The sequence below is a fragment of the Scyliorhinus canicula genome, chromosome 13 (assembly GCF_902713615.1).
Source record: "Scyliorhinus canicula chromosome 13, sScyCan1.1, whole genome shotgun sequence".
Taxonomy (NCBI): domain Eukaryota; kingdom Metazoa; phylum Chordata; class Chondrichthyes; order Carcharhiniformes; family Scyliorhinidae; genus Scyliorhinus; species Scyliorhinus canicula.
In genome coordinates this window covers 25751402-25772293 of record NC_052158.1, presented here as the reverse complement: position 1 = coordinate 25772293, position 20892 = coordinate 25751402, and the positions used below count along the sequence as shown (strand labels likewise).

General features: G+C 42.1%; 1 protein-coding gene across 1 annotated transcript in view; it reads right to left on the bottom strand.

Annotated features, from left to right (window-relative positions):
• The window catches only part of LOC119975530 (zinc-binding protein A33-like), a 556168-nt gene that overhangs the window by 382979 nt on the left and 152297 nt on the right, over positions 1-20892 (bottom strand). The window contains exons 27-31 of the mRNA XM_038815321.1: positions 20434-20460; positions 17891-17905; positions 10039-10056; positions 9780-9806; positions 7863-7886 (exon numbers count right to left, since the gene is read on the bottom strand). Of these exons, the coding sequence (XP_038671249.1) occupies positions 7863-7886; positions 9780-9806; positions 10039-10056; positions 17891-17905; positions 20434-20460 (111 nt within the window). The remainder of the gene's footprint in view (positions 1-7862; positions 7887-9779; positions 9807-10038; positions 10057-17890; positions 17906-20433; positions 20461-20892) is intronic.

Sequence of the window (20892 nt, the reverse complement as noted above, 5' to 3'; positions counted from 1 at the left end):
CAATGAGCGTTCCAGCTGATCTGGAAAAGGTGACTAATTCATGCTGAGCATAGTCAGCCTTTGGTACACTCTTCCTATCACTTGTCACAGCATCAGATACCTCCGAGATTTAGTTTGCTTTTTAACTTGTTCTTTTTTCGTTCAGTCTGATGCAATTTAGTAATTAGATATTCAAGTTTCGGTTTGCATTGCTAAGTATTGACCACTTTCCTCCTGATTGATTTAATCCAGTTCTTCCGACCTTTTACGATTTACATGTTGGTTTAAGAGCTTGGACCTGCTTTGATGTCAGTTGTCATTATTGCCCCATATTCCCACCTTGCTTGTCCGAGTTTCCGCTTCAATTCAACTATAATGTAATTGTATTTGAACCGATGTGGTTAAATGAATTCACATAACATATCATCAGATGCCATTTTCTTATGTATCATATTTTATCTCGCAATTCAAGGAACCTTGACATTGATACTCTTACCTCTTGCCCTTGCAGCACCGCACGTCGTCTTTACCTGAAGCATCTTCTGTACAAATATCTCTTATTGTGGGAATACAATATTTTCTGCCAGTCTTTTGTTCATTTTTGCCATGGTTGGATCCCCTCTCACCCCATTGAACTGATTCCTCTTCCTGTTGAACGTTCTACTTCAGGTTGTTCCTTTCATTTCTCATTTACACCTTATGAAACACCCCAGTGTTCCCCCATAGATACTTGGTCCACTTCTCCCAATTCATTGCCAGCATCAGATACAGAAAAAAACAGCAACCTAGTTGGGCCAAGGCTAACTTGATCATATTTCCAAACTCTTCCGAACGGTTTAATGTAACACTTTACCATTACATAAACAACTGTTCGTTCCTGTCTGGCACAAAAGTAAAACTGGACAGGCGGCCATCCATGTTTACAAGGGAAATGAGAGATAGTATTCGATCCAAAGAAGACACATAGAAATTGGCCAAGAAACACATCGGGCTGAGGATTTGGAGCTGTTTAGAATTCAGCAAAGAAGTACCAAGGGATTCATTACGAAGGGGAAACTAGAGCACGAGAGCAAGTTTGCAGGACTCATTAAAATTCACAGTAAAGTTGTCTATAGGTACGTGGAAAGGAAAGGTTGGTGAAGACAAACATAGGTCCCTTACAGTGAGAAACAGGGGGATTTATAATGGCGTGGACAAAGTAATTGCTGACAAACTAAATACATACTTTGGTGCTGACTTCACAAATGAGGACACAAAGCAGAGACCAGAAATGTTGGGGAACGCAGGGTCTAGTGAGAGGGAGGAAGGGAGAAATTGAAGGAGAACAATATTAATAGATAAATGGTGTTCGGGAAATTCATGGGATTTGAGGCATGTAAGTCCACAGGGCCTGATAAGCTACACGCAGAATCCTGAAGGAAGTGGCTATAGAAATAGCGGATGCATTGGGTGATGATCTTCCAGGATGCTATAGAATCTGGAACAGTTCCTGCCGATAGGAGGGTAGCTAATGTAACTATTATTTAGAAAGGGAGGTAGAGAGAAAGTGGGAAATTATAGACCAGTGAGCTTGCCGTCGGTAGTGGGAAAAATGTTAAGAATACATGATTAAATATTTCAAAGCAGAGCAGTTCGACAATAGTGGCAGGTTCGGGCAGAGTCATCACGGATTTATGGAAGAAGTACTACTTTTTACCAATCCACTGGAATTTTTTGAGGATGGAACCAGTAGAGTTGATGAAGGGCAGCCAATGTATGGGGTTTATTTTGAGGTTCAAAAGGGTTATGAAATGTTCCACATGAGAGACTGGCATGTAAAAATAATGCTCGTAAGATTTGGGGCGGTGTATTGAGATGGATAGAGAACCAGTTGCAGACAGAAAACAAGGAGAAGCAGCTAACATTTTTTTCAAATTGGCAGGCAGCGACTAATGGGGTACCACAGATTACAGTGCCGAGACCCCAGCTATTCACAATGTATATTAATGATTTAATAATGGAACAAAATGCAATATATGTTATGTTCCACGTCTTGTCCTCCAAGATAGGCAAAGATGTAGTGTTGACAAAGAATATAAAACTTTGTGTTTAAAGCAAACTAATATATTTTGCACTACTCAACTTGATTTGGTTCGCACACTCTACTGAGTAACAGTTAACGAAATAATAGTACTGAGTCTGTCATACTGTAAGCAATAATCTCTCTAACATATAAATTACACTCTAACACAACTTTACACTATTCTTCTACATATTTTTCTCCAGCAGCTTCTCCCAGCATGTCTTGAGACGTAGCCTTTTATAAGATCACTCAGATGCCATCTCGTATTGATATACATGAACATCATCTTGTTAACCCTTTACTATACTTGGACTATATATATCATTGCAATATCTCGACAATTTGTAGATCAGACTGAGTTGGGTTTGTGGGTGAATTGTGAGGACTATGTAGTGACTTTTCGCTGTGATTTGGACAGTGGAGTGAATGAGAAAATTAACGGCAGATGCAACATAATGTGGGCCAATGTGAAGTTATCCACTTTGCTAGCAAAAGCGCAAAAGCAGACTATTATTTGAATGGACAGAAATTGGGAAAGGGATTATGCAAGCGGACTTGGTTGTTCTCGTACATCAGTCCTTGAAGGTAAGCATGCAGGTACAGCACGCCGCAAAGAAGGCCAATGGTTTGGTGGTCTTCATTGCGAGAGGATTCGAATACAGGGGCAGCGATTTAATTCTCCAATTATATGGGGTGTCATGAAGTCACACCTGAAATGTTGTGTGCAGGGTTGGTCTTCATATCAGAGGAAGGATGTTCTTGCTATAGAGGGAATGCAGCGAAGATTCGCCAGACTGATTATTCGATTGTGGGACTGACGTATGAGGAGTGATTGAGTTGTTTAGGAGTGCATAAGAATGAGGGGGATTCATATAAATTATGGGCTTAATAGGAAAGGTTTTGAACCTCTCAGTGGTGTAAGCTTCTGGGTCCACCACCAGATAATGAAATCGCAGAATTCCTGTCGGCGGCATGCGAGCTGCTGGCATGTTGGATCTCCTATATTTGCTGCAGTACTGGAGGCATAGGCAGCAGCAGACCACAGTTGTTGGCCTCCTTCCTCTTCTCGAGTGTTCAACTTTCTTTGCAGACGGTGGTTTCCCAACTCTGGACAGATCTGCATTTACAGATCCAGACCTGTTCAGAGTCAGACGCGAACTTTGCCAGTGGGGCTGGCAAATGACATAAGAAGAGGCTGCAACAACAGGAAATTCATAAGAAACTCCTTGAACGTAATAATTTTGTGAACAAGGAACTTACTAGCAAGTGAAATCGATGAAACGCAGAGCAAAGTTGAGCTTCAGAGGAAGCTGGAGAAGCTGAATTGGGAAAATGGAATTGGGGTCAAGCGATTTGCATGTCTGCAACGATTGTTTGGGCCCAATCCTCTGTTTTGGTGAGTACATACTAGGTAAAAAGTTTAAGTCGCCACAGGCCGAGATGACAATAGACTGTTTTGCATTCTGAAGGAGTAATCTGACTGGTGGCATTTTAAAATAAGGATCACCACCTCTCAGGCTCGGAGCAAGGTTCAGAAGGAACAGGAACTGAGCCCGCCATGCTGGTCTTACTTGGCATCAAAAACCAGCTGCCTAGCCAACTGAACTGAATGTCAAGGTTCAACTTAATATAGTTTAGATATTCTCTTGGCCAAATGCACCTGGGGCGGTGTGGCTGCTGTTATATTCAAGAGACGGTACGGAAATACAAGGGTAAATTGACTGAGGTCACGTCATTCTATATTTGCAGCAAGGTCGCAGTGATAACCAATATATTAATCAGCTTATTTCAATATTTTGTTTAATTGGGCGTGAAAGGCAAAATTAGAAAACAATAACATAATTGAAAGCAAGGTATGACTGAAATGACTGAATTTTATGGGCCCTTGACGGGCATTGTAACATCCCAAGCATGGTTCTGGGCCTGTGTGTATGTTTGTATATGTGGGGAGGGGGGGGGGGGAGGAGGGGGGGGGGGTGAGATGGCGATGGTGACTCATGTGAGGTGGGTTGGGCGCTCCCACCTTCCCCGAGCTCTCGTTCATAATAAGCTAGGCGGTCTGCGTGCCGCAGTAACCAGCTCCCACCTGATTGAAAAGAGTTACACTTGTTTCTGAGCAAGGGGGAAGCAACAGCAGCCAGAACAGCGTCACCTCACTGGCTCTGTTGCTCAGCAGCGGAGGGAAGAGTGCAAGAGTGCGACAGTTATAGGAGACTCTATAGTAAGGGGCACAGATAGGCGCGTCTGTGGACTTGAAAGAGACCATGATGGTATGTTGGCTCCCTGATGTCGGGGTCAAGGATGTCTCTGAAGGAACATAGGATTCCCTGAAGCGCGAGGATGAAGAGCCAAAGGTCGTGGCAAAGATAGGTAATAATGACATTGTGCAGAAGGAGTTCAGGTAGTTAGACAGAAAGCTAAAAATCAGCATCTCTAGGGCTGTAATCTCAGGATTACTACCTGAGCTACATGCCAGCGAGGCTGGCAACAGGGGACAGTACAGCTACACATGTGGCTAAACTGGTGGCGTGGGAGGAGGGTTTCAGAATTCTGGACCATTGGGATCTCTACCGGGGCAGGGTTGACCTGTACAAGAAGGACGTATTGCATCTAAACTGGAGGGGCACCAATCGCCTGGCTGCGAGACTTGCTAGAGTCACTAGGGATAATTTAAACTAGCATGGGAGGTGGGGGGGGGGGGGGGGGGGGGGGTGGAAAATCGAGCGTTAGCTTAGAAGATATAATAACTGATGTGGAAATAGAGAATAAAAATAACAGAACAACATCACCCTCAGGCTGAGCAAAAAAGGTGACAAGTGTGAGAAGGGAGGTGGTCAATGCAGGACTGAGGATGTTGTACCTAAATTCGCGCAGTATATGGAACATGGTAAATGAGCTTGTTGTGCACATTGACCTTGGCTGGTACGATGTCGGGGGCATCACAGAGACGTGCTTGCAAGGAGATCAAGGTTGGGATCTAAATTTCAAAGGATATGTGTCCTATTGAAAGGATAGGCAGATGGGCAAAGAGGGCGGGATTTTATTGTTAGCAAGGAATGACGTTAAATCGATAGCAAGGAGCGATATAGGATCAGACGGCATTGCATCTCTGTGGGTAGGGTTGAGGAATCGCAAAGGTAAAAAGACCCTGATGACAGTTATGTATGTACCCCGAGCAGCAGTCAGGATATGGGCAGAAAAAATCATGAGGTCGAAAAGGCCTGTAAAAAATGCAATAATACAATTGCGATGGGGGACTTTAATATTCAGGTAGACTGGGAAAATCAGGTTGGTAGTGGATCCCAAGAAAATAAATTTGTGGAATGAAAGATATCTTTTTTGGAGCAGTTTGTGCCAAAACCTACTGGCAACAAGCAATTTTGGATTTGGTGATGTCTAATGGCGCAGATTTGTTGAGGGAACCTAAGGCGAAGGAACCCTGATGGAGCAGTGACCACAATATGATAGAATTTACCCTGCAGTTTGAGAGGAAGAAGCTGGAATTAGAAGTGACGGTATTACAATAAATAAGGGGATCGAAAAGACATGAGGGAGGAACTTGCCAGAATTGATTGGAAAATGAGCCTAGCAGGGAAGATAGTGGAAGAACAATGGCAGGTGTTTTGGGTGGTTATTCGGGAGGCACAACAGATATTCATCGCAAGGAGGAGGAAACATGCTAAGGGGAGGAGAAATAAACCTTTGGCTGACGAGGCAATTCAAGGACAGCATAACAGCAAAAGAAAACTCATGCAAAATGGCGAGGATTAATGAGAAGGCAGAGGATTGGGAATCTTTAAAAAGCGAGCAGAGGTAACTGAAAAAAAACAAAAAAGGGGAAGAAGATGAACTATGAGTGCAAGCGTGCTAGTAATATGGAAGAATATACGATGCGTTCTTTTTCAAATATAGAAGATAAAAGAGAGGCAAAACTAGACATTGGACCGCAGGAAAATGTGGCTGGAGAAGTAATAATAAGAAGCAAAGAAATGGCAGAGGAACCGAATAATTACTTTGCACCAGTATTCACGGTGGAAGACATCAGTGGGATGCCAGAGCTCCAGGAGAATCAGGGGCAGAGGCAAGTATAGTGGCCATCACTGAGGAGATTCTTAGGAAACGCAAAAGTCTGAAGGTGTATAAATCACCGATACCGGATGGACTACACATCAGGGTTCGCAAAGAGATAGCCGAGGATCTTTTAGGAATCACTTGAGGCAGGGAGAGTCCCAAAGGACTGGAAAGTGGCAAATGTAGCACCGCTGTTTAAGAAGGAAGGAAAATTATAGGCCGGTTTACCTGACTTCTGTCATTGGTAAAGTTCTGCCGTCCATTATTCGAGATGAGATCGCCGAATACTGAGAAGTGCAGGATAAAATAGGACTGAGTAACCACGGGTTCGTCAAACGGAGATCATATCTGACAAATCTGTCAAGAGAGTTCTTTCAGGAGGTAGCAAGGACATTAGACAAAGGAGAACCAGTGGACGTGATTTATTTAGATTTCCGTAAGACCATTGACAAGGTGCCGCATAGGAAGCTGTTCAATAAGTTAAGAGCCCATGGCGCCGAGGGTATGATCCTGACATGGATAGAGGATTGGCAAACTGGCAGAAGGCAGAGAGTGAGGATAAATGGGTCTTTTTCAGTATGGCAGCCGGTGACTAGTGGTGTGCCTCAGGGGCTTGTGCCAGGACCACAATTTTTCACAATATACATTAATGATCTGAAGAAGGAACTAAGGCAGTGTTGCTAAGTTTAGAGATTATATAAATATCTGTAGAGGGACAGGTAGTATTGAGGAAGCAGGGGGCTGGACAGGCCAGGAGTGCTGGCAAAGAAGTGGCAGATGGAATACAATTTGGAAAGGTGCATTTATGCACATTCGGAGGAGGATTAGAGGCATAGACTATTTTATAACTGGGGAAATGCTCAGGGAATCAGAAGCACAAAGGGACTTGAGAGTCCTTGTTCACTAATTCTCTTAAGGTTAATGTGCAGGTTCAGTTGGTGCTTAGGAAGGCAAATGCAATGTTAGCATTCATGTCGAGAGGGCTAGAATACAAGACCAGGGATGTACATCTGAGGCATGTTTAATGCTCTGGTTATACCCCATTTTGAGTATCGTGAGCAGTTGTGGTCCTCGTATATACGGAAGGATGTGCTGGCCTTTGAAAGGGTCCAGAAGAGGTTCACAAGAATGATCCGTTGAATGTGGGGGATCTTATTGAAGCATACAGGAATCTGCGAGGCCTGGGGAGAGTGGGTGTGGATAGGCTGTTTCTGCTTGTCGGAATAACCAGAACAAGAGGACACAATCTCAGATTAAAGGGACGATCCTTCAAACAGAGATGAGGAGGAATTTCTGCAGCCAGAGGGTGGTGAATCTGTGGAACTCTTTGCCGCAGAAAGCTGTGGATTCCAAATCATTGAGTGCTTTTAAGACAGAGACAGATATGTTCTTGATTAATAAGGGGACCATGGGTTATGGGAAGAAGGCAGGAGAATGGGGATGAGAACACTATCAGCCATGATTGAATGGCGGAGCAGTCTGGATGTGCCATGAAGTAATTCTGCATCTTTGTCTTATGCTTTTATGGTCTTATGGACACGCTGCCCACACCGCATCATGTTTGGCGTGCTTCTCTCCCCCTCCTCCCCCCCCCACTCAACCTTCCTCTCCCACGGACCATGCGCCGTATTATTTCGCCGAAATGTAAGAAATAACATACTTCGGCACACGGAACCAAATCAACACAAATATTGAAAATACAAGTTACATACAGTCTCTTCATGCGTGCGTCCATTTGTGAATAGCTCACCTGAGAGTTCCTTTATCTTTTGAACTATTGAAGGAAGAACATATAGCCCAGGGTAAGCATCAGATGCGTTATTTATCCCGGTGAATTCAATTTCCGTGACACGAGTACGAAATTATTTGCTGCAGAGTAAAACATCATTAAATAATTGTCTTTAGCCGTGAATAAAGAAAAATGCCAAGAAAATGGGTCTGGTTGAAGCATGAGCAGATATTGAGCTATCGCCATGCCTCGAGGCTGAAGACACACGTCATGACCCTTTCTGGTGCGATAGAGTTCTTTGTGCAGTGTGGTGACTAAATATTTTGGATTTGTTACTGGTGTTAGTTTAACCTTCATGCCATGCTTGATCTTCTGGGAAAGTAAATTTCAGGCCAAAATAACGAAAGGTGTGGGAATCGGAGGGTCGTTGAGGAGGAGTGGGGCGGATAGCAAATTTCGCATTTTGGAGTCGAAGATAGGATTATTCCTGCCCGGCTGCTACCATGGAATTTGTTTCTTTTTTAATCAATTGGAATTTCCATTTCTTTATAAGCTTTGCGCTGTTGAGTAATCCTGAACAAGCCATGTCAGACACCATGAGATGCATGGTGAACAATTGGTGAAATGGATTGGCTGTTTGATCCTTTGTTAATTACTTATTCAAGCAGCCTGCCCCTTCTTTCAAAACATCGAATTGGAAACACTAATAAATGTTCCTAAGAATTTCACAAAAGATTCAACATCTGCGTCAACTGATTTTTAGTCATCCCGTTGCTAAATTGTGATGTGGTGCTAAAGCTTCACAAAAGAAAATAATAGTTTGCTCACATCAATATTCTATCCATTGCTTTCATGGAATCACAGAATCGTTTGCGTGCAGAATGAGGCCGTTCGGCTCGTCGATCTCGTTTTGTCTCGTTGAGAGTGCATTCTACCTGGATTCGTTCCCTTGCCTTACTTCAGTAAGCCTGAGCATTTTATATTTTCAGGGAGCAATCCAATGCCAATTCTAGCATGTCGATGACTCTGTTTCCACCACCATATTACTACATTTGTACCAGTCTCCAAACACCCACTGGTTAAAAAAAAAACTCCTGACATCACTTCTATTCATTTGTCCATTATTTTGAATCTGTTCACTCTGTGTTCTAGGTGTACTCTTGAGTGGGAAAGGTGTATCACAATGTACACTGTCCCAAACCATCATGATCTAGAATACCCCAATCATGTCCTCTCTTAGCCTCCTTTTTTCAAAAGAAAACAGACGAGGTATTTCCATCTTTCCTCACAGTACTCTCTCCAATGGTTTACCATCCTTCCTTCAATGAGAATTCTATCGGTGGACTGGTGCGAAGGACGTAAGAGAAATTGTGCTCCTGCAAGTTTCGATCACTTAACACCGCCATTTTATTTCTGTAGCTGTTTAATATCAATTCAGAGCACGACTCTGAGAACGTGTGGAAAACGATACGTGCATAAATCATCACCGTAACAGCTTTGACATTGTGTGCTACCGCCTTTCTATTAAATAGCAAATTGTGAAAGCTGAACTGAATTAGATATTACGCTGAGCAATGTTCTCTCTACCTGTCTCGTTGCCTTTGAACGGGGCCGAATTCAGAACATACTAAACGAAGCAGACAAGGAATTATGTTGTCGGAGGCAGTCCAGCTCCTCGTTGATTGTGGCCAGTGTGTCAATGATCTTTGTCAATCATTAATTCTCGACGAGTTTCAAAAGAACACCCATGCGTTTCATCAGAACACTTGCTGTGCCCGGCGATGAAGGCAAAGGATTGTCGGTTAATTCCATATGTAATATTAATCAACAGGATTAGTCATAATAATTAGAATCTAACTTCATTATCTTACAATCAAAATATGCACGGACATATTAGTAAAAGAATAAAGAATCGCATTACTCAAATTAATACTTTACCAAGTTGTAGCCTCAATCTCTCATTCTCTGAAAAAGAATATTGAAAAAAGTATGAAAACCTCAACGGTATTCAATTCAAATTATTCCCCCACAATTAGAACAGTTAAATTTCCATGAACGTTGCAGGCTTAAGTATACTTGGGTTTGGTGATTATCTGTTCACCGGGTTCCATTCAAGTATAAGCCACGCAAGGAATCTATGAAGAGGCAAAAAAACGAAGAGATGGTATTATACCCTTGACAAATTGCTCCATCTTACCTTTTTTAAGTGCATCGGCTGGAGGGGAAAAATAAGGACACAATGTTATGACTGCAGAGTGAAGAGAGGTGAAAACCTGCTTGCAATTCGCTCAGAGCCCTGCTTCTGCTTGGGAACATTGGAAGTGTAAATCCTTCTGACTCCATGCAGTCACATTAAGGCTCACCATATTCCTGAAAGAAGACAGTTTGTTTTAAAATTTCGGAAATCAATAATATGACCATTGATAAGGGAATGTCAATCTCTGGATTCATGGAATATGCTACACGTGTGGAAAACATAAAATAGAAGATAACTAAACGGCTCGTGTTTTGAAATTTATTTATTAGCTAAGTTAAGGAGGCAGCTGCAGTTTAATTGGAATAACGGTTGAAAAAAGAATTGTCAAGAGTATTCCTGAGAAAAATATGATTTGCTACAATGGACCCGCTTTCTAAATCCGAATGTTTCAAATGCCAGGAATAATCATTCTTTGCGAACTCAATAATAGACACTATGATCTCTATCTCGAAAAACACATTACAGAGGAAGCAGCGTCAATTTGTGATTTGAAAAGTGAGATTCTATGATTTGAAAGGAACACATTTTTCTTTTTGGAATCTGGATTCATTCCTGTGGACTCTATGAAAGAGAACATGACGCCAACCTCTTGAATGGGGACTGCCATCTATTAGATGGCGCAGAAAATTGAGCAAATAAACTTATGGGCTTGGAAGATTTAAAAGTGCAAGCTGCCCTAACAGGCAATTTATGCACAGGCGGACATATTGCTGCAATGGCGTTGAGAAAGTCTTTTAAAATTTCTGTTCGCGATTTTTTCAACCATGACTCATTTGGAATGAGTCATGGTTGAAAAAATCGCGAACAGAAATTTTAAAAGACTTTCTCAACGCGCAATTGAGCAAAAAATGTGTGTTTAAACTTCTACTCCACCTGCTTCAAGCTATAAATTTGGCTGCCACGTCAGTGTATTATTGAGGGATCGATGCACGGTTGACCATCTTTCGCATATGTCATGACAAATACACTTCGTCTGCCCTTGCAGTGGAATGAAAGCCCCTCATGTGTCAGTTGAGGCGAATGAAAGCTACCCTTGAGACATAGAACTGGGGTCTTTTTTTATGTTTCCTGTCTAGGATATACCCCGTAACATACCAAGCTAAAACACTCTTATATAATTGCAATTTGTGGGACCTTGTTATTTATAAATTATTTGTTAAGTTTCCCACCCGAATAAGGTAGAATTAATTCCATAGTTTTTGAGTGCCGTGCATAATTCTCTCAGTGTCTTGAGTTCTTGAAACCTGTTATACACTTGCTCAACTTTCTTCAATGTAATTCATCATGATTAGGTCAATGTTTCGCCAAACGATAACACATTGTTCTACATAAAGATATTTAGGTATGCAATTTAGATCGATAGTATTCTTGAGAGAAATGGTTACATTTTAAAAATCGCAGACGGTAACAAATGTAGCATCATTGGGTCACACAAACAGACTCTTCGGTGAAGCATGTATATGCCTACCATCAGATACCAATCTATACTCATCCCATTTACGAGTACTTGACCCATAACCAGCTATGCCTTGACGACTTAACTGCTCGCTCAGGTGCTTCGTAAATGTTACGAGATTATCTGCCTCCACCGTCCTCTCAGGCACCCTTTCAGGCATATTTTTAGCACTGACTGTGTTAAAGAATGTTTCCTGAGGTCCCCTCTAAACTACTCCCCCCTCATCCTAATCCTATTCACTCTGTTCTTAGACACCTCTGCCGGGGGGGGGGGGGATACCTGTGGGCTATACTATCTATGCCAGTCATAATTTTGTATACCTTAAGGTTTCTACCGTTTTACGGAATTCAATTTGTCCCATTGACTGTCTCGCAATTACCGTGTATTAATATTGCAATATTTCACAATAGATGGGGTTAAATTAGAGAATTACAGAAACATAGAAAATGAGAGCAGAAGACCATTCGGCCCTTCGATCATGCTCCGCCATTCATTATGAGCATGGCCAATCATGTAACCAACAGCCTAATCTGGGTGTCCCCAATATCCTTTGATCCCCTTGCCCGAAGTGCTTTATTTAATTGCTTCTTATAATCATTCAATGTTTCTGTGGTCATGAATTTCACAGGCCGACCACTCACTGCATGATGAAATTTCTCCTCATCTCTGTCCTCCCCCGTATCAAACCATTATCCTCAAGCTGTGGTTACTGGTTCAGGACACGCCCACCATTGGGCACATCCTTCCTGCAGCTACCCTGTCTAGTCCTGTTAGAATTTGATAGGCTTGTATGAGGTCCCCTCTCTTTCTTCTGAACTCCAGCGTATACAATGTTAACCGTCTCAATCCCTCTTCATACGCCTGTGCTGCCTTCCCAGGAATCAACTGCTAAACCTTCTTTGCACTCCATCTAGAGCAAGAATATTCTTCTTCAGAAAAGGAGACACAAACTGCATATAATAATCCAGGTGTGGCCTCAGCAAGGCCCTGTATAATTTAGCAAGCTATCCCTCTTGCTGTACTCGAATCCTTTAGCTATGAAGACCAACATACAATTTTCCTTCTTTGCGGCCTGCTGTACCTACACGCTTAACTTCAGTGACTGGTCCACCCAGCTCTCGTTGCACATCTGCCTTTCCGAAATAATCGCCATTCCGATAATAGTCTGCCTTCTCGTGTTGCTACCAAAGTGGATAACCTCTCATTTCTCCAAATTGTACTGCATCTGCCAATCATTTGCCCACTCACTCAACTTATCGAAATCACACTGAAGGGTCTCTGCATCCTCCTCATAGCTCACCCTCCCACACAACTTGGTGTTATCTGCAAATTTAAAGATATTACATTTTGTTCTCACATCTAAATCATTTAGATATATTGTGAATAACTGCGGTCCTAGCACTGCTGTCTGTAGTGCGTCACTAGTCACTGCCTGCCAATTTGAAAATGACCCGTTAATTCCTGCTACTTTGTTTCAGGTCTGCCAATCGGGTTTCTGTCCGTCTCAAAACTCTACCACTAATCGCATGCTGTTTAATTTTACACACTAATTTCTTATGCGGGATTTCGTGAAAAGCTTTTTGAAGGTCCAAACATAGATTCACTGGCTCCCCCTCGTCAGCTCTAAGAGTTACATCCAGAACGAATTCATATAGATTTATTAAGCATGATTTTCCCCTTCATAAATCCATGGTGATTCTGTACGATGGTGCCAGTATTGTCTAAGTGCTCTGCTATAAAATCTTTCATAATGGCTTCTAGAATTTTCCCCACTACTCACGTCAGGCCTACTGGTCTATAATTCCAAGTTTTCTGTCTTCCTCCCTTTTTAAATAGTGTTATCACTTGAGCTACCCGCCAATCTGAACTGTTCCAAAGTCTACAGAATCCTGCAAGTGGTCCACTACTGTATCCACTTTTTCTCGTTCCATTTCGTTAAGTGTGATGCAGATTATCAGGCCCTTGGGATTTATCAGCCTTCAATCCCATCGATTTCCTCTACACCATTTCTTTACTATGACTACTAATCATTCTTATAGTCACAAGTAGGATTACATTAACACTGCAATGAAGTTACTGTGAAAAGCCTCTAGTCCCCACATTCAGGCTCCTGTTCGGGTTCACAGAGGGAGAATTCAGAATGTCCAATTCATTCAACAGCTCTTTCGGGACTTGTAGGAGGAAACCAGAGCACCCGTGGGAAACCCACGCAGATATGGGGAGAACGGGCAGACTCCACACAGTGACCCAAGCGGGAATTGAACCTGGGACCCTGGAGCTGTTGAACAACAGTGCTAACGACTGTGCTACCGTGCCGCCATGTTGATCTCCTTCAGTTTCTTCCTCTCGTGAAACCCTGCGTTCCCCGAGGTTTCTGGTATTTGATTTATGTCCTCATTTCTGAGGACAGAATAAAAGTATATGTTTAGCTGACGAGCCATAACTTCATCCCCTATTATACATTCTGCTGTTTCTAACTCAACTGGAGCTGCATTTTAATTCACCAATGTTTTTCTCTTGACGTACGGATAGAAAATGTTAAATTCAGTTTTGCTGTACCTTGCTTGCATAACCTCGTACTCTATTTTGTCCTTCTTAACCAATCTTTTGATTCTTATTTTCTAAAATCTAAACAGCTCCAATCCTCAGACCTGGTGTTGGCCTTGGCCAATTTGAATGCTTCTTCCTTGGACCTAATACCATCTATAATTTCCCTGGTAAGCCATGGATTGGCACCATTCCCGTTTTACCTGTTTGCTAAACAGGATTAAAGAATTACTGCAGCTCGCCCATAGGCCATTTGAAAGTTCAACATTGCCTATCCACTATCATACCTTTAAGTAACGTTTCCCAATCTATCAACACCAAGTTGCGCCTCAGACCAGGATCCTAGTCTCAGAATCAACTAATTCAATCCGAATTCTGATGAAACATTCCATCATATTGGGGGTCGCTGATCCCCAAGGTGTCTCGCACAACTCGATTGCAAATGATTCTCTTCTCACTTAACAGTGCCCAGTATCGGATGGCCCACTCCCTTGTTGGATCCTTCACGCATTGGTCCAGAAAATCATCCCTATACATTGCAGGAAAAAGTCCTCTTCAGGATTGTGGCTAATTAGACGACCCGATATGTAGATTAAAATCATAATTACAGATACCTTCCTAATTACAGATATTACTTTGTCACAGGAGTCGGTAATTTCCTGTTTAATGCCATTCCAACATCACCACTGCAGTTGGGGTGATTATATACGACGCCCACTAACGTTTTTTGCTCCTATTTCCCAGTTCTACCCATAAAGATTCCATAATATCAGAGCTAATAAAGCGCTTAGACAATGAGTCATCGGACTCGAAACTTTAGCTCTTTTCTCTCCCTAAAGATGCTGCCGGACCTGCTGAGATTTCCCAGCATTTTCTCTTTCGTTGTCAGAGCTGATATCCTTTCTCACTATTGTGCTAATTTCGTCTTTAATCGGCACTGCTTCCCACCGTCTTTTCGTTTGTTTGTCCTTCCTAAATACTGAATATCCTTGGACATTCAGTTCCCATCCCTGGTCGCCGTGTGACCATGCTCCATTATCCCAAGTCTATCATACACGTTTACCTCAACCACTCTTAGCAATTACTCCCTCTCGGACATCTGTCAAATTCCTGCTCAGGTACAGCCCGTCCAGTTTGTAGTCCCTGCTATCCCAGAAGTGGTTCCAATGCCGCACGAAACTGAATCTGAAACTTTATAAATATGGATTCATAGTTGCTGACAACTCTGTCGTTATATTACCTAATCTTAAATTGGCAATAAAGCTGTTTTCTCAAAAGTAATACGAATCAGGAAACGTGAACATATTGTTGCCAACTGTTTCGTCTGGAATGTACTCTGCAAGAGTAAGAGAAATATAAATGCAAAGTTTGAACTTTGCAGTAATTAGATATTTAGATGCAACCCTGGTGATTATATCTTCAAGTTGAAAGACACAAATCAAATATGTAATATTGGTATATCCCCACATACTGTACTCTAGACTCGACATAATAATTAATACATCTCCCAAATTCATTTCCTTACCAAGTCAAGTATGTTGTTGGTTCTCCGAGGAAGTTGATTAACCTTTGCTGTCCCATCATGGAGGGAGGTCCCGGAAATTTACTGTTCCGTGATTGATTTTAAGGGACGGGTGATTTGGTAACTTTGTAAGTTTTCGAATTTTGCAACCAATGTATGTGCTGTTGCGCCTTTTGAGCCGAAGGAACAGTATGCATTTAGGTATGATTCCGCTGAAGGAGTTAAGAATTAATTATTAGCGTTTTGCAATTAACATTTTGGACTGTTATGTTTGTTGGTTTTAACTGGTTGATTAAAGCAACTGCTCGTGCTCCACAACGTTGGGAGAATAGTTCACTTTCCAGAATGGTTTTGTAAGCGCATGTCATGACTTCTGGAACATCACGACACCACGCGTTGCTGGCTCAACCTATCGAACGGTTTGCCACTTATTACTTTTAATGGCTAATGGTTGATAATGATAATGACGCAAATATGTTCTGCGCAATAGTCACGTGGAAAGCATGTTAATTATTTGAAGGTTCATTGTAAATAGATGGGGACAGAACAATCGCCAAGTGCACTAATATTATTGAACTTACACCAGCATGACTATCAAACAGAAATGTTACTATTGCTGCATGAGAATAACTAAGCTATTTATGCTTTGCTTTAGAATTCTGAAATTGTACAAGTGCTTTTCGCGTAATTCATTTTGAATGAACATTCACCTTTCTCCACCCTTTAGGCACCAATGTGCACGAGAAAGGCGAAGAACAAAATAAGCGTAATTATCTATGTATGCATATCGAAAGATAGACAGAAATATTAGGTAAATAGAAAGGCAGTCCGAGTTATGTTTGTGTTTTTGTGCGGTATGCCAAACATTCCTTGTTCCAGTCCTTCTCAGACCTCCCCCCAAATGTTTCTTCCCAGTACCTGAATGACTATATCATTCTCCTTCTTTCTCTCACTTAGAATTGTTGAAATACACCAACAGCGCTTCTATTTTCTTTCTTCCAGCCTTGTCTCAATTGCACTTAGTGCCAACTTTATCTGTTTCTTCCTCGACTTCTCTGCCTCCCCATCTGGGGCCCAGCTGCTGATCAGTATCCGTTATTCTCCCCACGACTTCTACAGCCATATCAATTTCACTTCCTTACACCCAGATCCACTGTTCAAGGCCTGTTGCGCACTTCCAGTGAAGGTGAACTAACGCTTGAGGTCAGCGCCACGTTTTAAATTTGAGCCTTTCAGTAGTGAGCTCAACAACTTCAGACCATGATATCTCTATTCTATTTTGATTCTTTGTTTGCTAAGTGCCAGTCTCTGCCTTATTTTCATGCCTTGATTTCAGGCCGAACTCATTTTTAAGTTGGTATTAACACCTGCTCTGCAAACATGATCTGTTTCTTTTCTACAACCATTGCCATCCCCTTTGTCTTTTGTTCCACGCCTCCTTTGTTATTCAAACTCTCTCACTTTCCACTTGCAGAAAAAACTACAAGCAGAGGATACAATCTCAGACGAAAGGGAAGATCCTTTAAACACAGATGAGGAGGAATTTCTTCAGCCAGAGGTTGGGGAATCTGTGGAATTCTTTGCCGCAGTAGGTTGTGGAGGCCAAATTACTGAGTGTCTTTACAACGGAGATAGATAAGTTTTTGATCAATGCGGCGATCAGCGGTCAAGCGGAGAAGGTAGAATAATTGCGATGAGAAAAATATCACTCTATCCCTGAGGTTTCCTTTTGAAACATGCCCTCTTTCAACACCATAAACACCATCCCATTTCTAACCTTCTTCAGCCCTGAAGAAGAATCTTTCTAATCTCCAGACTAACTGTCTTTCCCTGTCCATAGATACTGTCTGAGCTTTTGAAATTTTCCAGCACTTGAAGTTTGTATGTTAGATAAATATAAAATAGACTCTAAGAGATGTAGGTGAAGATGGCATGTGACAGAATGAAAAGCAGGCTATGAAATTGACTGTGTATATGAAGAGGGAGGGAAGGTTAAGAGAATTAGAGAGAGAGAGATAAATAGAGAAAAAGAGAGAGGTTGGAGGTAGGGGAGGGGGTGTGTGAGTGGAGGAAGTGGGTAGGGGTAGGGGTGGAGTGAGAGAGACTGGCTAATTTAATTACAGTCATGATCAAGTAACAGATATAAAATTGATCGAACAAAATGCCTCTTCAGATTGGAACCTCCCCCCTCAGGAAATAAATAATTTTCCCCAAGCTTACGTTGATAGGGTTCCCCACAATATACACAAATCCTTTTGCATACTCACGGGTTTGCAAAGCACCTGCAATGATAATCAGCATCACAAGGATTAATAATGTAGTCTTCGTGATATAACGTCTTATGAGACTATTTTGAAATAATTAACCGTATAATTTTTTAATAAAACAGTTTATGGAAATTGCAAGCACAAATATACCTCCTTGCTAATTTACTTTGCGACATGTGCTGCATTTCTGCTCGACATTTGCTGTTGTCTACTTTGACGAGAAATAAATATAAATTAAGAGAATGTATACACACACTTTTTTAACATAAATTTATAGTACCCAATTCATGTTTTGGTAATGTATTGATACCCAGAAAATAGTTAAATATGCAGAGATGGATCACAAATACGTAAATTGCAGGGCCTCCGACTAATAGCACCAGCGAATTTTCTTAATATGTAGTCATTCGCAGGATGTTGCATCATCTGGAAAACTGGCACATATTATACAACCCGAGTTGAACTGACAAACTTTAATGCAATTGAATAGTTTGAGAGGAGAATTGCAAGGGCAGTTATGGGCCACTAAATTAGAATTGGGACTGTATTCATGCACAGGACATGCAAGCAGCATAGTCGCACAATTGGATAGCAAGTGGCTTCACAGCGCCAGGGTCCCACGTTCGATTCTCCGCTGGGTCACTGTCTGTGTGGAGTCTGCACATTAACCCCGTGTCTGCGTGGGTTTCCTCTGAGTGCTCCGGTTTCCTCCCACAGTCCAAAGACGTGCAGGTTAGGTGGAATGGTCATGATAAATTGCCCTTTCTGACCAAAAAGGTTAGGAGGGGTTATTGGTTTACGGGGATAGGGTAGAAGTGAGGGCTTAATTGTGTCGGTGCAGACTCGAAGGACAGAATGGCCTCCCTCTGCACTGTATGTTCTACGTTCTAGAATGAGAACAGAATGGTTTATTCATGTTTGTGTACAGTAATTCCTGACTAACATCGATGCCCTCGCTGGTGACTTAACATCCATCGCCCATTTCCTTGGATGACTTCACAGGGTACGGCAGATGTGCAAGATGGTGCCAGGAGTTAATAACATAAATATTTTTTTCAGAATAAACAACGCAACATTCTGCAATGGAAATGTGTGCACTGAAGTAGAATGGAAATGTCCTGGCATACGAGTAATGATTATGTTGCGTTAAAACTCATTTGTGCTTGACGATCCCTGAAACGGAGAAGATACGAATCACATAGATTTATATTCCTTTGAAATTAACTCTTTTCTTTCATTGATGACGATTTACAAGAATGTATTTAGTATGAAATATAATGTCGCCATTTATTGCTGGAATAAAATCTGAGTGCTATGAAAGATTGTTTCCCATTGTTCCTCTGCGCAAGCCCGATGATTTATATAAAACCTGGTCCATATATTTAATTCAAAAATTTGAACATATTACGTCTTAATTCCAGCATAAGATATCAATACCTTCGGGGCTCCTTTTTGTGATGCAATATTTGTGGAAACAAGTCCTGCTTTCGGTATGGGAAGCAAAAGTTCTGTCAAACGGTGGCTGTTTGTGAAATGTTCTTAAGACATTGCCAAAAACAAAAAGATCCCTCCAGCACCTGTCCCGGCAGCATCTGAACTGGGAAGCATTGCTTTATTATCCTTTGCAGAGTTCAGTAATCACTTGATCTGAAAGTATCCATCTATTTTACCTTTACTGGTCCCTATAAAACGAATCAGAATTCCCTGTTGTATTTTACGTTTTTTCTCCTGGAATGTAATTTCTCAGCACATTTCCCAATCAGTTCGCTGCTGAAAGCGTGCGTCTTTTTACCTCTCTTGCTTATCACTCGTCTCCTCTGTCACCGCCACGAAAATTCAACCGGTCGATCGGATATACTGCACAAGGAGACCGTTCGCTCCATCGAGTCTGCACCAATACGCTTCAGCCCTCACTTCCACCCTATCCCCATAACCCAATAGCCTCTCCTAAACGTTTTGGTCACTGCGGGCAATTTATTATTGCCAATCCACCTAACCGGCACGTCTTTGGACTGTGGGAGGAAACTTGAGCAACCGGAGGAAACACAGGCAAACACGAGAAGCACGTGCAGACTCTGCACAGACCCAGCAGGGAATCGAACGTGGGACCCTGGCGCTGTGAAGCCACAGTGCCATCGACTTATGTTGCCGTTCTGCACAGCGAGGATGGACAATTAAGCGACAGGAGTAGAGTATCCTACCACCAGCGAACAGTGCACCGCCGGGGAACAGGCACATCGAGGACTTGAATTTAGAGGAGAATCTTGTCTGTTGATGTATCTAGCCCAGAACGAAACATATGACCTACGCTGGAAGAGAACATTCTGGATATAAATTCTGTCTAGATGACGATATTGCCTCCCGATTTCAACGGCGCAGCATGCATGTAGCTTTAAAGACAGCTGGTTTGGTTAGGATCAGTGCAGTTGTGAACAGTTGTGTGAAGGACCACTGAAAAATAGATATGTCAGTGATACTCATACAGCTGCCAATGAATGTTTTCACGTTTTATTAATAAGCAAAACAGCAATGTAAACACTTACGTGCTGTTTTGGTTTCCAAGGCAGACTCTAACAAAGCAATACACATGGAATGTCATCATTAATTACAGATAGTTACACATTACTTTCAAGATGAGACAACATTGCGTCCAATTGAAGTTTCTCCTGTGAGTGTCTGGCAAAGGACGCATCGAACATATCGTAACATTACAGCATATTTCCAGGTAAGTTAATAGCGGCAGTATCTCGGCATGCTTTAATAATCAATATTGCAGCAACAGATATTATTTAAATCGCGCCTTTGAGGTCTGCGGCGCTTCACTCGAACGTTATCAGTCAAACAATGACGACACACCACAGAAAAAAATATTGAAGCAAACGAACAAACAATTGCTCAAAGAGGTCAGTTGTGCAGAACGTGGTGGAGGAGTAAACAGCTGGGGAGACGAAGCAGCATCGACCGAGTATCGCAGAGCGTAGGCCTTTTACAGCCCGACCGCG